Genomic DNA, 19,244 nt, shown 5'->3' on the forward strand with positions numbered 1-19,244 from the left:
AGAAATTCCATTCCTAGGTTTATACCCAGGAAAAGTGACAACATATGTCCACAAAAAAACTTGCACCCAAATGTTCATAGCAGCATGATTCATAATAGCCAAAAAGTGGAAACAACTCAACCATCCATCAACTGATGAATGAATAAATAAAATGTAGTATATCCACACAGTGAAATATTATTCAGCCATAAAAAAGAAATATGAAGCACTAAAACATGCTAGAATATGGATAAGCCCTGAAAACATTATGCCAAGTGAGAGAAGCTGGTCATAAAGTACCACATGTTGTATGGTTCTGTTTATATAAACTGTACAGAACAGACAAATCTAGAGAGAGGGAAAGCAGATTAGTGGTTGCCAGGGGCTGGGAGGAAGGGAGGATGGGAAGTTACTGTTAATGGGTAGTGTTTCATGTTCTAAAATTGATTGTGGTGATGGTGGTGCAACTATGTGAATATACTAAAAACCAATGAACTGTTCCTTTTCAGTGGGTGTATTATATGGCACGTGAATTATATCTTAATAAAGCTGTTACCAGGAAAAAAAAAGAATTATGATAAATTTGTCACTGAAACCCCATTAGCCATTTGTGTCCCCTCTAATCATCTTCATCTAGGACGAATGAGATGAAGATGACCTCTCTCTTTTTCAGGCCTGCTGTTGTGTGCCTTTCCAAAATCTGATTGACTATATCTATGAGGAGGAAAAAAATATCAAAAACTCTAAAGCTGAATTAATCAGTATTACACCTCATGCAGCCCACGGCAATGAAGTTGATAGACTCAAGGCAAAGGAAAAAGCCCTGGAGAGGTAACACTGAGCCTTTGATAGTCAACTCAGATAGGCCAACTTAACTGGATAGCTTTTGCTAAAATTAACTTTGTTTTTCAAAATACATAATTTTGAAGATGTGTCCCTGTGAAGAAATAAAAATTGGTCAAAGGAAACCTATTACAATTCCTGGTGGGTGTCACGAGATTCAAAAGGTCCCACAAACTCAGTAAACTCACTGAACTCACTGATTTAAAGTAGAAATTTATCAATCCTAAATTATCAGGACAATCCAGAATTCTTATATTGGAGAAATGTGTCCGGTAAACATAGTAGAGAGCCATGTGCTCTGAGTAAACAGGCTGGATTCACAATGACAGAGAACTGACAAGAGATGGCATTTAAGCAGTTGAAATGTATAGTATACTATTTTAAGCTTTGACCACATTTCAGATTTATGCATGATATTTCTTATTTTGTAGAAAACAGGAGAGAAAAATTGCCAAACAGTTTGCAATAATATCAAATGAACACTCTAATTTCTCTGAAGAAGGTGAGTTTATCAATGCTGATATTATAGACCAGCTGTACAACACCAGAAAGCTCAGATGTTTGTTAGAGATAAAATTGGTGTATTTAAAAAAATAATATTGAAAAATTTTATTTCTAAGTACAGTAAAGCCTGCATCAGTCAAAATGGCACAGAAAGTCTGGTGTTTCCAGCCATCTGGCTTTTGGAGGTCTTAGTCTTCATCTCATTGTTATTATTGTGAAATAAATTAGCAACATCTATAGAGCACTTTACAGATAGCTGCAAAAAGGTTTCGAATTCATTGTCTCTTGTTTTATTAAGCATACTTTCCATTTTGTTTTCAAGGGTGGGTATAGAAAATCTGTCAAAAATAGATTACTTTCTTCATATATTGCTTTGTGTCAGTCAGTTGGCCAGTATAGCTGTAGTCTGGTACAGTTGCAGGAGCACTGATTTTAGAATCAGAAGTCCTGGATTTATATCTTTGCTTTTCTCCTTACAGGCTGTCTGATTTCAGTTTATTTAATCTTTCTGAGCATCAGACTCCTCCTCTACCACTCAGACTTATTGAAAAGATACTTAGAGAAGATATATTTTTACTTTATTCTTGTAACTAAATCTCTAATGTAAAGTTTCTTGATAGTCAAACTGTTTCCTACTAGAACTAAAGGCCAGAAAATTCCACCTAATGACAATTGTCATTTTTCTTCTTTAACAAAGTAATATTCTCATTTTTTAACAAAAGAAGTCCCTCCCTAACTTAATGAAGTTTGACATTTTTCTTCCTTTAAAAAAAGTCTTATGAATTAATGCATTTATAATGGGGTTGGAAATTTTATTTTAGAAGAAAGATTTTAGAAAATTTAAAACATATATTTACTTTCATGTGATTCTTTTCCCAGTGGATTCAAAGCACGCAAACATGATTTCTTATCAACTTTCCATGGATATTCCCCAAACAGAGCCACCTAAAGACATACTATTTGATTTTCAACTAAACAATAATGACATGTCCATTGTTAGTTGTGATTCTAGGATAGCATGTGGAAAGGTAATTAACTTGTAATTTTTTTTACTTGTTATTTTTTTAAAATATTAACTTTAATTGATATTAATTTTGAATTGTTATTTTTGCATCTTGGTCAAGTAATTGCAATGAGAAATCATAGTAAGTAATTTTAGAATAATAAAGATTAAGCCAATGTATTATTTATTTATTTATTATTTCAGAATATTGTGGGGGTACAAATGCTTTGGTTACATAAATTGCCTTTGCGCCATCCAAGTCAGAGATACAAGCATGCCTCTCTCCCAGACAGCGTGCACCACACCTGTTAGGTGTGAATTTACCCATCCCCTCCTCCCCTCTCCCACCTGCCTGACACCCGATGGATGTTACTTCCATATGTGCACATAAGTTTTGATGGATTAGTACCAATTTAAAAGTGAGTACATGTGACTTTATCTGAAATTCTAAAAGTTCTCATGAAGTCTGGCTACATGATACATTTAACAATTTGGGGGGTTTTTTGTTTTTTTTTGTTTTTGAGGCAGAGTCCCACTCTGTCACCCTGGCTAGAGTGCCATGGAGTCAGCCTAGCTCACAGCAACCTGAAACTCCTGGGCTCAAGTGATTTTCCTGCCTCAGCCTCCCAGGTAGCTGGGACTACAGACATGCGCCACCATGCCCAGCTAATTTTTTCTATATATTTTTAGTTGTCCAGCTAATTTCTTTCTATTTTTCAGTAGAGCCAGGGTCTTGCTCTTGCTCAGGCTGATCTCGAACTTCTGAGCTCAACCTGTTAGAGCCGGTTCCCCTTGGCCCCAGGAACAAAGAGGCAGAGTCATTGAGGCTGCAAAAAGGCAAAGGAGTTTATTGGCTAGCTCGAGCTAGGGTCCAAGTCCCAGAGCACCAACCCAGTGGCCTCTCCACGAACTAGGACCCCGCCCTGGGGTAAAGGTTAAGCTTTTATATTTTTTTGTATGCTAGTTTTCGCATGACACGTTAGTCTGCACACGACACACTAGTCTGCACACGACATACCAGTCTGCACACGACATATTGGTCTGCACTCCATCTGCCTTTAGTTTATTTGTTCTTTTAGAAGTGGCTGATCGCGTTGGCTCCTGATTGGTTGACTCTAAGCTTCGGGCTTTTCGCGCCGGCGCCAGTTGTAGTTAACGTCATTTAGGGGAAAAGGAGTGTCTCCCACGGGGGGCGGGGGCTGTTGTTGCATACCTTCTAGTTTTTGGTTACAAGTGATACTGGGAACACACGCCCTGCACAAGCTGTTCATGCGCTGATCATGTCTTGCCCTTCTTATCTACTTAGTTGGTTGGAGGGCCCCTGGACTCTCCAGCCCTTTATCAGGAAGTAACTTGCGGTTACCTCCCCTGGGCCTTGTTTTCCTTAACCTTAGTGAAACCTGCCATAGCTCCACTTACACTAAGCACCAAGCCAGCAAGCCATATATATATAGAAGCAGAACTAGGCTGTTAGCTTCTCACATCCAGGAAGCCTAGCCTATCATGGAGTTACCCTTGCTCTTATACCTGTTTTTCATTCTGATTAACTATATTTATCAAACAACTAAAAGCAAGCACAGTCACAGAAGCGAATAGCATCAGTTAGAATCAAAGAGAGAACACATTTTCCTACTATCAATTCCTGTTCTTCATACCGATCCTCCTGCCCTGGCCTCCCAGAGTGCTAGGATTACAGGCATGAGCCACAGCGCCGGGCCTACATTTAACAGTTTGTCAAAAAAAAAAAAAAAAAAAAAAAAAAAAGGCCGGGCGCGGTGGCTCACGCCTGTAATCCTAGCACTCTGGGAGGCCGAGGCGGGTGGATTGCTCAAGGTCAGGAGTTCGAGACCAGCCTGAGCGAGACCCCGTCTCTACTAAAAATAGAACGACATTATATGGACAACTAAAAATCTATATAGAAAAAATTAGCCGGGCATAGTGGCGCATGCCTGTAGTCCCAGCTACTCGGGAGGCTGAGGCAGTAGGATCGCTTAAGCCGAGGAGTCTGAGGTTGCTGTGAGCTAAGCCGACGCCACGGCACTCACTCTAGCCTGGGCAACAAAGTGAGACTCTGTCTCAACAAAAAAAAAAAAAAAATTGGTACAGAGTTGGCCTTTTAACTTCTACTAGACTGTGTCACAATGTCTTATGTTTTGGTTAAATGGTTAAAGCCTTTTTTACTTTAAAATGTAATAGTTGCATATTAAAGAACATTTGAAACCCTTAGAAAATTAAAAAGGAGAGATTACCAAAATTCCCAACCACTTCCCCCAAAACACTAATATTTTGATATTTTCTAGACTTCTACCACCCAATATGGTAGCAATACTGTATATGACGGCCGGGCGTGGTGGCTCACGCCTGTAATCTCTGGGAGGCCGAGGCGAGTGGATTGTTTGAGCTCAGGAGTTTGAGACCAGCCTGAGCAAGAGCGAGACCCTATCTCTACTAAAAATAGAAAGAAATTATATGGACAACTAAAAATATATATAGAAAAATTAGCCAGGCATGGTGGTGCATGCCTGTAGTCCCAGCTACTCAGGAGGCTGAGGCAGAAGGATCGCTTGAGCCCAGGAGTTTGAGGTTGCTATGAGCTAGGCTGATGCCACGGCACTCTAGCCTGGGCAACAGACTGAGACTCTGTCTCAAAAAAAAACAAAAAAAACCCAAAAAAACAACTGTATATAACTATTTAAATTTAAATACATTAAAATTAAATAAAATTAAGAATGTAATTCCTCAGTTGCACTAGCCATACCTCAAGTCCAAGATAGCTGCATGTGACTAGTGGTTACCATACTGCAGTGACCATAACACAGAACATTTTTATTGTAATCAAAAGTTCTATTAGCACTGTTTTAGACTTTTTTCTTTGCATAAGTTTTTGTTAATATAATTGTATCATATATGTAATTTTTATCTCTTTTTAACCTAATAGTAAAAAGAAATTGTCCATAATATTATATAGTTTACATTAACATTATTTTAATAGTGATGTAGTTTTTCATATAGTTTATTTAACCATTCCTGTGTTCTTGGACATACAGGTTATTAACAATTTTTTTGCTATACTTAACAGTATAGATATTCTTTGAATATCTTTGTGTATAAGTACATTTCTATATAAGTATAGTTCCTCAAAATAGTTTCCCCAAAATTAAATTACTGAGACCTAGTTTATTTCTCTTGGGTGGCACAGAATTTAAGGGGTGGCAGTAAACCCAGATGCCTGACAGAAGCAAATCCAAATCCTCTCTGGAGGAAGGTCACTCATTCAACCTTCAAATTACTCCTACAAATTATTTTTCAAGTTCAATTAGCAGCAGTTCTTGGTGACAAATAACCAAGAACACAAGAAAACTTGACATTACAACTAAAAACCCAGAGGAATAATCCAATAAGAAGAGCACTGAAAAGACTTTGGAAAATGAAGTAATCTAACCGTGTTTATGAAAATAAAAGATCAGCTTGAAGATACATGGAGGGAACCAAAAACTGTAAAGTGACAGCAGATTTTAAAAGAAAAAAAAATGAACTTACAGAAATGAAAAATACAACTAAAATTAAAAATGTAAAAGATGAGAGTTAAAAAGCAGTTTAGACCCAACTAAAGACAGAACTAATGCCCTGGAAAAGGGGGGGAAAATTCACTATGGTGACAAAAAAAAAAAAAAGTAAGAAATACAGAAGAGAGTGTATGATACAAAAATAAAATGAAATGTCTAAGGTCTAAAATGCAATTGATCCAAAATCCCAGAAAAAAAGGAAAAAGATAATCAGACAGAGGTAATATTTAAAGAGACAATGAATGACAATTTTCCAGAACTAATAAAAGAGCCAATCTACAGATATAAGAATCCCAGTGAATCCCAAGCAGTATGGGGAAAAAAAAAATCCTAGATACATCATAATAAAACTGCAGAAAACCAAAGACAAAAAAAAAAAATAAAAGTTTTTAAAAGCAATAGAGAAATAAAAGTTCAGTTTACATTTAAAGGTGAAACCAGCAGATTACCTCCCAACAGCAACAACAGAAGCTCAAAGGCAGTAGAATGTCTTCAGTGGGGTGAAAGAAAATAACAGCCAATCTAGAATTCTACACCTGGTTAAAGTAAGAAAGATATTTTGTCAGAAAATGTCAGAAAAAACATTTTTTGACAAAAACAGAGAGTTTGTCACTAGTAGCCCTTCATTAAAGGAAATTCTTAGGACTACTCTTTGGTAATTAGATAGTTTGTGATTCAAGAAAAATGAAGAGCATATATACCATATATGCAGGTATAGTGTATATGGATAAAACTGAAAGTGGACTGGTAAAACAATAATGATAGTGGTTTGTGTAGTTTCAAAAGACAGAATAGAATAAAAATGCATGACAACAATAGGACATAAATTGGAAAGAAGGCTAAATGCAATTATAGTGTTCTAAAGTCCTTGGTTCAGGAGAAGGGCAAATAAACAGATTAACTTCAGACTTTGATAAATTAATTTTGCTTGTTGAAATTTCTAGGACAGCCAGAAAAATAGTAGAAACAGGGGATATAACTTCCAAGCTAGTACAGGTGGAACAAAAAGTAGAATGATTTGTTTTAAATACCTCCAAATGACAAGAAAGAGTAAGGAAAAAAAACATAACAGGGAAACAAATAGCATCAAGGAATGTCAGTAGTTATATGTAAATAGACGAATACTTCAGTTAATAGACAAAGACTATCAGGTTAGACTTTTTTTAAAAAGGAAACTATTTCTACTATATACTGTTTACAAGAAACATATCTAAATATGACACAAATATTAAATAAAGATATAAATGTTAAATATAAATGTGATATATCATAAAAATACTAACTAAAATATTGTATTTCTGTCTTTTACTTATATCAGTTAAAAAGCATTCCTGGAGATATTAGTTAAAAGGACCACTTAAATTTTAATGATAAAATTTCAATCTACCAGCAAGATATAACATTATAAAATATTTTTCCCATATTCACACAGCCTCAAAAATATATAAAGCAAAATTTCATTGAAGTAAAAGGAAAAACAAAGACATTCATAATCATAGTGAGATACTTCAGCCTATCTCTTTCAATAATTGAGAGGACAAGACAAAAAAAGGGTAGTGATACTACAGAACATTTGAATAGTCCAGTTAACAAAGTTGATCTAATGTTCCTGGATTGGAAAAGCAAATATTTTAAAGATGACATTCTTCCCAAAGTGAGCTATTGATGTAATACAATGTCAATCAAATCCTAACAAGATTGCAAGATTGTTAATTTGTGTGTGTTGGGGGAAGGGAAGTCTTTTTTTTTTTTTCTCTTCCTCCCTGCACCTGGGAAGGGAAGTCTTGATAAATTGATTGTAAAATATATGTAGAAATGTAAAGAACCTAGAATGGCCAAAACACTCTTGAAGAAGGAAGAGCCTGGGGAGAGGAGAACACGCTCTACCAGATATTAAGATCTATTACAAAATATAGTAATTAAGACAGTGTAGTGCTGGGGCAGGATAAACAAAGAAATCCACATGCAGAATGAAGAGTCTAGAATCAGACTTATGCATACGTGCGTATCTTATGCATACATGCATGACTTATGACAGCAGTGGCACTGTACAATCATAGAGAAAAGATAGTCTTTTACATACATAGTGCAGGGACAATTGGGGATCCATATTTTTTTAAATAAAATTGGAACCATTACTTCACACCATATGTAAAAATCAATTTCAAGTGGATTAAAGACCTAAAAGGGAAATGCAAAACTACAAAGATTTTTAAAATATATTAATAGGCAAATGGCTTTATGACCTTGGGTTAGGGAAAGATTCAGTAACAGATAGAAAAAAGCAGTAGTCATAAAGGATTTGATAAATTAAAATTTTATAAGTTAACATGAAAAAAATGTCAACCTAACTGAAAAATGGGCCACCCAAAATTTGAACAGATGCTTCTCAAAGCGGAAACTTCAAATGGTCAACAAACATATGAAAAGGTGCTCGACCTCATTAGCAACCCAGGAAATGATATTCAAACCACAACCAGAGATCAGTACATACCAACCATATTGTTAAAAAATGTAAAACGTGATAGTACTGAGTTTTAGAAAGGATACAGAGCAACATTAGCTATTATTTGCCTCTAACGGAAGTGTGAATTGGCACAACTTGGAAATCATTTTGGCGTTATCTAGTAAAGTGGAAGATAGGTATACCTTGGGATCCAGCAATTCTACCTGTGGGTATAATATCCTAGAGGAACTTGGTACCAGCATACATGTATAATAATGTTCATAATGTCATTGTTTGTAATAGCTCAAAACTGGCAACAACCCAAATTTCCATTAACAATAGAATGAAGAATAAATGAATAGTGATAAATTCATACAATGGAATACTATACACACATGAAAATTATTGCACTACGGCTACATACTAGGACATGTATGAATCTTAAAAACATAATGTTGACAGAAAGAAACAATACATAAAAATATATATTGTATGATTTCATTTATGTAAAATTCAAAAGTGGGAAAATTAAACTATAATGTTTATAAATGATAAAAGTGCAAAGCAAAACAAAGAAATTACTATGAAATCAGACTAGTGGTTACATCTAGGAAGGAAGGGTGTTGACATTGGGATGGACGCATTGGGACAGGGGCTTCTAGAGTGTCAGCATTTTTTGATTTCTTGACCTGGATGGTGATTACATGGGTGTTTGCTTTATAATTACGCATTAAAGAAATAGCGTGTTTTAGCGCTATCTGAATGTATTCCATATTTCATAATTTTTAAAAGTAAAAATATGTATTAGCTTTCAAAATAAATGGCAATATTTACATGAACATTTAGATCATTTCATTATTTAACCCTAGGAATTCCTGTTATCTTTTTTAGTTCAATTCAAGAATATTAATAAATAGAATTAAATTGAATCTTCAGTTTATTATAAAATATTGTAGGGTAAAAATTCATTTCCCTGTTGAACTTTACATGCAAAATAGTTGAACTTGGAGATATAATAAGGAATGTCTCCCCGTATGTCTTTCTTCACCTTCCCATACTCGACTAGCATTGTGCTCAAATGAACTTCAAGAGTAACTCTGAAGAGACACCAGCTGCTGCAGCTTATCCTGAAGTTTTTTTTCTCTTTTATGTCAAATTTATTGAAGTAAAATTTACATTTAGTAATATTTACCCTTTTTAGATGTTCAGTTCTAAGAATTTTAACAGAGTTAAACAGTGTTTTACCAATACTCCAATCAGGATATAGAATATGTGTGCTGGGGCTGGTTTTTATCTTCTTTTGTTTTTATAGTAATATGTGTATAAAGTAAAAAACTAAAAATAAAAACAAACCCCACTTCAAATAGATATGCAATGTCAGATTTCTATCAGAAAGATTTTATCGTGTTATACTGCAGTGGTTAGGGACAATCTATACATGATTGCTCAGGATTGTCCCCTGGTGTTGAAGCAGGGCCAAAAATTCACTGTCTAGCAACCTATGTCCATTGTTGTCATACTTACTGTTTGATATCTGAAGCAATTCACAGTTAAGTGTTTTCTTTTCTGTGGTGCATAGATTATGAGAAACGAGCTCTTAGAGAAGTACTACAAACATGGGAGCAAATTTCTGACTTCATTTCCAGATGGGACAATGCAAATATTGTATCCTTTCTTTCAACATATTATTTTTATTAGTTCTATTTTTTCAAAAAAAGAAAGATAAAGAAAGAAAATACAAAAAATATAAAGAAAAAATGACCCTCAAATTCTACCACTGAGAGAAAAGCTGTTAGCATTTTAAAATATATTTTTCCTTACTTTTTTCTGTCTATGAGCATATATATATTTCTTTAAAAATCAATTCCCCAACTATTTATTCATATTTCATAACTTGCTCCTTTATATAATGATATTATAAAATAAGTAATGTTAGAAATATATAACATTCAATAAATATGGAGACACCATTTTTATAACCACATGGTATTTCCCTATAATTCATTTAATCTATCTATCCCCTATTACTGAACAAGGGCGGTTTCACAATTTTTGCTATTATACACAACAGCTAAATGAACAGCTTTGTGCATACTTTGTTGCATTTATCATTTATTTCTTTGAATTAAATACCAAAGGGTAGAAATTCTGGGTAAAACGTTTGGACATTTTAAAGCTTTGATAGATTTTGCATCCTGCCCAACCCCCACCCTCCAGAAAGTGAGTACCAGTTTTCACACCCATGAGTAGCATGTAATTTTGTAATACCAAAATTCAATATTAATTTCATGGAACACTTTTTTTTTTAATCAATCACTTGGACTTCTGCCTAATGGCCAGGCTATTTACTTAATATTTCAACATATAGACTACTTAATTTCTTGAGGAAAGTAAAAACAAAAAGGAAAAAAATGAGGACGCTTTTTTCATGAACTGAGGCCCTCCCTTTGTAGAAGAAAGTCATTTTTAGTCATAGTTTCCTAAATGTTCAGTCAAACCTCAATAATAAACCAGAAAAATGACTTTCATGGCATAGGAAGTGTAATGAAGTTTTAGTTTCCTAAGCCATATGAGAGTGTAGGGTTTGTTTTAATTATATCAATAAATTTAAAATAACTTACCCAGCCTTTATTATTAGTTATTATTTCATGCACTGACTTTAATTCTTCTTAACTCTCTTGAAGGCTATGGCTGGTTTCAAAATGACTTAGAATCAATTTTGTGTTTACTTTATCTCTGAACTTCTGACCAGCCTAGACACAAACTGAGTATTAACATTTAGTGAATTATCCTTAGTATACTTTATTCTTTTTGATGCTATTTGAAAATGGAATTGTTTTCTTAATTTCATTTTTAGGATGTTCACTGTTAGTGTATAGAAATACAGTTTATGTTTGTACATTGATCTTGTAGCCTACAACTCTGCTGAACTCATTTATTAGTTCTAATACATTGTTTTATGGTTTCCTTAGGATTTTCTATAGACAAGAGCATGTTATCTGTGAATAGGTACAGTTTTACTTCCCTTTCCAATCTGGATGCCTTTCATTCTTTTTCTTTCCTAAACTTTCCAAGGCTAGAACCTCCAGTGCGATGTTGAATAGAAGTGGTAAGATAACATCTTTGTTTAGTTTCTGATCTTAGGGAGAAAGCACTCAGTCTTCCACCATTAAGTATGATTTTAGCTGTGGATTCTTTGTAGATACCCGTTATCAGGTTGAGGACATTCCCTTCTATTCGAAGTCCACTGAATCTTTTTATTATAAAGAAGTGTTGAAGTTTGTCATATGGTTTTTCTGTGTCTATTGAGATAACCATATGTTTTTTACTCTTTATTCTATTAATATGGTATATTACATTAATTGATTTTCAGATATCAAACCAACTTTACATTCCTGGGATAAACCCAACTTCATCATGGTGCATAATCTTTTTTATATATTACTAGATTTCATTTATTAATATCTTGTTAGGGATTTTTGCATCTCATAAATATATTTTGATCTACATAAAAAGCATAAAATCCTTTTGTAATAATAGTGCTTCCCATATTTGGAGTGCTTTATGATTTCATAGGAGTCTCTCATTAAATAAATTTATTCCAGAATAGTCAAGGACCGTTAGAACAATTTACATGACCTTATCTGACCTCAGCTATCCATCTGGAAACCTAGCCATCATCCGAGTGCCCAACAAGACATATGGCTTCACATGTATAGTCCAAGAAGATGTTCTCACCAACCCTGCCATCCTGGCAGTGCTAGATTCCTCTGGAAGAAGTTCCTGCTATCACCCCAATGGAAATGTCTGGTAGGCTTCTAGGTTCCTTCTGTGGCCATTTTGGTTTTTTGGTTGTGTGAAATTTTATTTTTCTTTTTAAATTGTATGAATGGCTTTAAGAAGATTTATTTAAGTTTGTGGTCTTTAGAAAGTAACATTCAACTCAGAGACATTTTTGGTTTATACCATTCCATATACTTCTCAGAAAAATCCCAAGCCACCATAAAACAAAGCTCAGTGTATTCTTTCTATAAACAGTAAGAAAATATGAAATATATAATTGCAATAAAAAAATCTTAATAAATTATATAGTAATTCTAGAGATTTGGCATATGAACGTAGGCAGTCTTTAGAGCCTGTGCCTTGATGATGTTGTGCTGCTTCATCTATGGAAATAATTTGTCAATGGACAGTTGCTACACTATGTTTTTATTGTTTGAGATATAGTCCTAACAAGTAAGCTTCCTACAGCTACAACCAACAACAATAATATACAAACAAAATCTCTAAAGAAGGCAGGGCCCAGTGGCTCACTCCTGTAATCCTAGCACTTTAGAAGGCCAAGGCAGGAGGATTGCTTGAGGCCAGGAGTTCTAGACCAGCCTGACCAACATAGTAAGACCCTATCTCTACAAAAAATAGAAAAATTGGCTGGGCATGGTGGTGCATGCCTGTAGTCCCAGCTACTCATGAGGCTGATGCAGGAAGATCCCTTGAGCCCAGGAGTTTGAAGTTGCAGTGAGCTATAATGATGCCACTGCACTCCAGCCTGGGCAATAGGGCAAGACCATGTCTCAACAACAAAAAAATCTCTAAAGAAATTATTATCCTGATCCCAATTTGATCTATTAATTTACATACTCTATGACTTTATATTACTTCATTTAGCCTGACAAAGTGACACTTGGGTTCTAGTTTCAAACACAACTTAAACTTTTTGAGCTCTTCAGGAAGAGATCTCCTTCTTCCCCTTTACATTATTTGCAGGTATAACAATCTCGTTTTGGGAAACTGCCAATAATTGGCAATGTTTGTATACTGCCAGTACTTGTGAAAGTTAGGAAACAGTGAGCTATTTGGGTTTTTAGTCCAAAGCAGTAGTCAATCCATTACCACTGTGTATATTAGAAAATTTCAGGCCGGGCACAGTGGCTCACGCCTGTAATCCTAGCACTCTGGGATGCCAAGGCAGGAGGATTGCTTGAGCTCAGGAGTTTGAGACCAGCCTGAGCAAGAGCAAGACCTTGTCTCTACTAAAAATAGAAAGAAATTATCTGGACAACTAAAAATATATATAGAAAAAATGAGCCGGACAGGGTGGCACATGCCTGTAGTCCCAGCTACTAGGGAGGCTGAGGCAGGAGGATCGCTTGAGCCCAGGAGTTTGAGGTTGCTGTGAGCTAGACTGACGCCACAGCACTCTAGCCCGGGCAACAGAGTGAGACTCTGTCTCAAAAAAAAAGAAACAAACAAAAAAAAGAAAAGACAATTTCTACTTACCTTTCAGGATTCAATAGTAATTCTATATTACATTTGGTGAAGTGCTATATTAATTGTCACCAATATTCATTGGTTTCTAAACTAGAAACCAATTGGTTCTTCTAGACTGATTTTATGAATCCTCTGATCCACAAACTGAACTCCTGGGCACTCTGGCATGGCTCCTTGATATTTTCATAGACTTTCTATCTGGCTTTTATGTACCAAGTCCATTTCCCCTGCTGGACTGACTTTCCCTAAAGGCACATCCTAAATCTTTGCCACTACATAGCAGTGTATCTTACATGGTATAGACCCAAAGAATGTTTGTTAAATAAACAAAGCACTGATTTATCTAGATAATTTTAGCTAAATATTATTTTCACCCACATTTCAAGATAAAACTAAATCTCTCTCTTCCTAAATACAATAAGATAATCACCTCAGTTTCTCATTTGTGCCTGTGATATTAGATTACTAACACTAATCAATACTGGGGAAATAATATGTTAGTTATCTTACTATAGGGGGCCCTCATGGCCAATTCCTCTAGTTTTTTTTTTTTTTTTAATTCATTAAGCCAATTTTCTAAGTACCCAGAACTATACCTATTCTCTTTCCTCATGATGGGGATGGTGATCCAAGATGGAAGAGGGTGAGACAATATGACAAGGAGATAGCCGAATAGAATGGCACTGTGATTACTGCCATCAGCCTCAGCCTGTGCAGGGCTAAATGTAACGTAGTAAAAAGGCGCGTTGGTGATGCTAAGAGATTGGGGAGGACCAGTTGGTCTCAGTTCCACTTCCTGCTCCTTACAGAGCTCTTCTGTACTACATGGGTCTCAGAGGTGTTCCTGAGGACCGCCCCCCCACCGGCCACACACACACCCAGCCCTGATGAGAAGCCTCCTGGAAGAACACATGGCTCCCAGTGGGTGGACACTGTTAGAAAACAGCTTTCTCGTACTGATGTCAACTTGGGCTTCCCCACAATTTACACCCACTGGTCTTCACTTTGGCATGATGAAAATCTAAGCACTGGTCTTTCCCCCTCTTTCAGGAATAGCCTACTCTCCTGCATCTCTTCTTTTCCAGACTAAACTTTCCCTCCTCCCTCTTCATCCTTCCAGACCCTTTTACCATCCCAGTTCCATCCTTTGAATCATTTTAGTTTATCAGTATGGCCTTGAATTGGACCCAGTACTTCAAATTAGTGTAGAATTCAGTCATAGTATTATCACTTCTAAGATTATCTTAAGTTTCCACCACCCATATGCTATTGGCTAACATAAGCTGTTACTCCCCTTAGTTAGCAAGTGACAGGGCTAAGTCCATCATTGGATTACAGTGTTACTGTTTATGATTTTTTAATTTCCTTCCTGCCCAGGGTATACATCAATATCTTGGGAGGTCAATATTCAGATCAAGCTGGCAACAGAATAAGGGCTTGGAATTGGTCAAGTTCCAACACTTCCTCACCATTTGTTTCATTTAAACCTGTCTTTCTGGCTTTGAACCATCATATTGGAGTTCGCATCTTAGAACAAGACAAGATTTCTATCACTTTCCTAGCAATGGGCCAACAGGCAAGAATCAGTGTTGGAACCAAAGTGAAGGTAGGTACATTTTTAAAAACAGTTTAAAGCATTTAGAATAATGAGTAAAATAATTTTTGGTAATGTTATTACTGATAGATTATACTTGTGCATAATCTACTGTCCACTAAGAATTTTAGAATTCAATGAAAAAACACATAGTGAAAGTTTCATATGCAATTGAGGCAGCCTTATTGTTTCTTCTTCTGAAATTCCTTTTAGTTCAGATTTGGATCCAAGTAACACATACTGAGTGTTTGCTCTGTGACTGAGTAGTGCTGCTCCAGGGGGTTTGTTTTAGGATTTAGTATTGTGTTTGTTCTTCTCCCTGCTATGGTAGAAAGCCCTGGGCTGGGTTGGAGACCTGGGTTCTAATCACGTTCAAGACGGAGCATAAGCCCCATCTCTTTGGAAACGCTTCGCAGACCGCCTGGGCCTTCAGCCAATCAGCGTCGACCATGTCTTTCGCTGGGTTTTCCACGTTCTTGCCTCTGTCCCTGCACTTGCTGAATGAACCATGCTGCCTTACTTGCCCCCATGGCTGCATTTCTTTCTGGACCGTGAGCTCCTGAAGGGTAGCTTCTCTATTTTACTGACTCCTCTATCCCCCGTGCCTCGCCCAGGGCGCAACCCAGAGTACACTCTCAGTGACTGGCAATAAATAATACACGGTGGCTAAGAACATGGGCTTCTGGTTGCAGCCTGTAGTTTCAAACCTCAGCTCTGCCACTTGACTAAGTGGATGAACTTGAACTTCAGTCCCTTGTCTATAAAAAGGGATAATGATTCCTACCTTACAGATTGCTGTGAAGATTCAATGACAATGCAAAGTACTAATCGTGGTACTTGAAGTATTCAGTAAATGGTAGCTTAATATAGATGTAAAGACAGATATAAATAGAGATTTGTGTGTCGCCATATGCATATATAATATATATAGTGTATGATTTTGAACAAGTTCCTTAAAATCTTGAGAACCTTCGTTTCATAAATTTTTTTTGAGACAGCGTCTTGCTCTGTTGCCCACGTTAGACTGCAGTGGCATCATCATAGCTCACTGCAACCTCAAATTCCTAGGCTCAAGCAATCCTCTTGCTTCAGCCTCCCAAGTAGCTGAGATGACAGGCATGTACCACCATTCCCAGCTAATGTTTTTATTTTTTGTAGAGACATGGTCTTGCTATGTTGCACAATAGTTGTAGTAATATTTGGAAAACCTAATTCTGGTCAAAACTATCTAATCTTACTCAGAGTAAAAGCCAAGGCTCTATAAAAAGCCCAAGTTGCTGTATATGATCTAGACCCCCTTCTTTTAATAAATAGTCTCTTTGTATTATTCTTTTCTTACTTACTCTACTCCAGCCACACTGACCTTTTTGTTATTGCTAGAAAATACCAGGCATGTTCCTGCCACAGGGCTTTGCACTTGCTATTCCCTTACATGCTGTTCTGCTATTAAATTGCTATACTTGCTTTCTTTTTGTTAGCATTTGCTTGGTACATATTTTTCATCCTTTGATTTTCAACCTTCTTTATGTAGCTTTGAGTTACATATGTCTCTTGAAAACAGCATATATATAGTTTGATTTTGTTGCTTTCCTCAAACTAAAAGACTTAGCCTTTTAAGATACTGTATTTTAATGGTTAGTCTAAAATTGTTAACATATCCTTTTTTTCTATAGGCAAGAATTAACTTCCAAGTCCTCTAGTTGTTTATTTTCCTTCATAAAAATATCCTCTCAAATCCCTCAGAAAATATTAACTATATATGTGTGTGTATATATATATATATATATATATATCCCAAAGTCTTCCTCTGTCTATTAATTGTGTTTTCTTAGGTATTAGTTTCTCTCATAGGTAAATCTGGTGCCTCTCTTTCATGGCCTCAAGTATTTGGTGATTCTCAGTTGTGTGTTCATTTGTCTATTTGAGAATCTCTATTTCCCTCTTCTGCTTACTGAAGTTTGCTTTCGATCACTGCAGAGAAGGGGTACGTGCTGTTGAGGGGTAAAAGTCTAGTCCCAGCACCTGCTGCCTGTGGGCACCAGTGCTCAACATAAAGGGGAAGCCGAGGGGGCCGTCTCCCAATTGATCATCCTAATGTATACCTCAGGGTCCCTCCTCCTCCTTATTTCTGTTGACTTTGAGCTCAGAATGTGTGTGTTTTGGGCTCCTGGTTTCATTTAGTCATTTATCTCCCCATAGATAAGGCTTCATCTGCTTTTTGATCTCTAGGAATTCCTTAAAATTATTCCTGCTGATGAAATCTTTCTTATTAGAACCATCATTGATTTAATCTGTAAAAAGCTTTCTGTCATGTTATGGGATTTGGTGTTAAAGTGTAGGTTAAAGATCTTGATCCATTCTTTGTTATTTGTCCATCTCGTATTTTTTTCTTCCTCCCTTCTTTCCTTTCTATGGAAGGAGGTGTGGAAATGGAGAAGGATACTGTAAGTTCTTGCACCTTTTGCAGGTAAGTGGTCACTCTGCTTGCAGAAGGTAGTAGTTCTGCTTGCATTTATCCTTCCCCACTGAGGCTAACTGCCCCTCCTAGGCTGGCCCTGAAGGCACAGACTGGAAACACCTCAGGCAAGACGGTCCTAACAGAGCCATTCAGCTTTCTGCAGCTGCAAGGAAACAGTATCAGCCTAGAATCGTCAAAGGCTGTGAGGTGGAGGGGAGAGCAGAGGCCAAGGAAGGGTAATGGAGAGGTTAATTTGGAACAGTCTCCTGGAAGTAGGGGGCACATTTAGGAGAAGGAAAGGGAGTTTTAGTCATCCTGGTCCTACCTTGTCTGAGGAAAACTGCCCCCTCAGTGCCTTCGCAATGGACACCCAACCTTCACACTCACCACACCTCCCTCACTGGGCACTTTCCAGGGAAGGGACTATGTTAGAGGCATCTTTGTACTCTCCTCAGTAGACGCTGGTTAAATTACTTGAATACATTGTAAACTTTTGGAAATACCCAAATTCCACTCAGTCTCCTGAGTCTCCACAGCATTTTAGCTCTTTCCTGTTGCGATTAGAATAATGCCACTGCCCCTGCTTACAGATAACTAGGCCGGACCTTCAATAGGGAATCTAACCCGAAATTAGGGCCGTGATTTGGCTCCTCCCACCTCCCCAGTTCCACTCTTGGACTCTGAGCTTCTCTTCTCTTTCTCTTTGCTGAAAAGCTACCAAACCCTGAGGAGATTCCAATCCTTCAATATCTGAGTGGAGATGACCTTATTCTGCTGGCCAGTTTAATAAAGATTCGGCGCCTGTTTCATAAACTTGAAGGATGTGTGAATTTTCCCTCAAGCCAGGTTTGGGAAAAATTAAAGCAACCTTCCTACCTTTCCTCACTTTCTCTAAAACTAATTGCCCTCTGTCGCAATTCTGGTATAAAGCAAGATACAATGACAACAATAAAAAATATAATAAATGAAAAAATTTAACTAAGAATGATGGTATTTTCATATATTTTGTTGAATTATTTTTGGGGGGGAAGATTGGGAGGTTTCAAAAAAGTGTACAAAATGACAAGGAAATATCAAGAAATACGATATATTATAAATTTAGAACACATCCTGGGCATTATTGCATTACTGGTTTACATTCTTGGTCAGAAAATTAAACAACTCAACTTGCCCAACACCAGAAAATGAGCAAATCAGCAAAAGTATCGGGTGTCAGTCAGAGTTCTAGCAGGAAAACGAAAGCAGGAAGGGATTAGATGTTTACAAGGCCATTGGAAAAGCTAGGGAAATTTCCTGCTGGCCTTCAGGAAATACAGATGTGAAGGAATCTCAAGAAGCCACAGAGTAGTAGTGACCAACGATCTTTGCTGCCCACAGCACCAGTGTGAGAGACTGACAGGAACTCCTCTGGGAGTTGCTATAGCATCACAGTATAGTGCAGGAAATGCAAGAAACCATCATCTGCCCGAACATCTACCTCCTCCTGCCAAAGATGAGTGATGGCTTCTTCTTTCCTGCCTTACAAACCTCAGGGAGGTGTCTCTCACTGGGGAATCATAAAGGGAACCAGCTAGTAAAGA

General features: G+C 36.7%; 1 protein-coding gene across 1 annotated transcript in view; it reads left to right on the top strand.

The window, feature by feature from the left end:
- Window positions 1-18,642, top strand: part of ERICH6 (glutamate rich 6) — a 37,140-nt gene extending 18,498 nt beyond the window's left edge. The window contains exons 8-14 of the mRNA XM_069473082.1: window positions 653-810; window positions 1,254-1,324; window positions 2,206-2,354; window positions 9,921-10,006; window positions 11,996-12,151; window positions 14,990-15,218; window positions 18,379-18,642. Of these exons, the coding sequence (XP_069329183.1) occupies window positions 653-810; window positions 1,254-1,324; window positions 2,206-2,354; window positions 9,921-10,006; window positions 11,996-12,151; window positions 14,990-15,218; window positions 18,379-18,642 (1,113 nt within the window). The remainder of the gene's footprint in view (window positions 1-652; window positions 811-1,253; window positions 1,325-2,205; window positions 2,355-9,920; window positions 10,007-11,995; window positions 12,152-14,989; window positions 15,219-18,378) is intronic.
- Window positions 18,643-19,244: the final 602 nt, after the last annotated feature.

Source organism: Eulemur rufifrons, chromosome 7, assembly GCF_041146395.1.
Source record: "Eulemur rufifrons isolate Redbay chromosome 7, OSU_ERuf_1, whole genome shotgun sequence".
In the NCBI taxonomy this organism is placed as follows: Eukaryota; Metazoa; Chordata; class Mammalia; order Primates; family Lemuridae; genus Eulemur; species Eulemur rufifrons.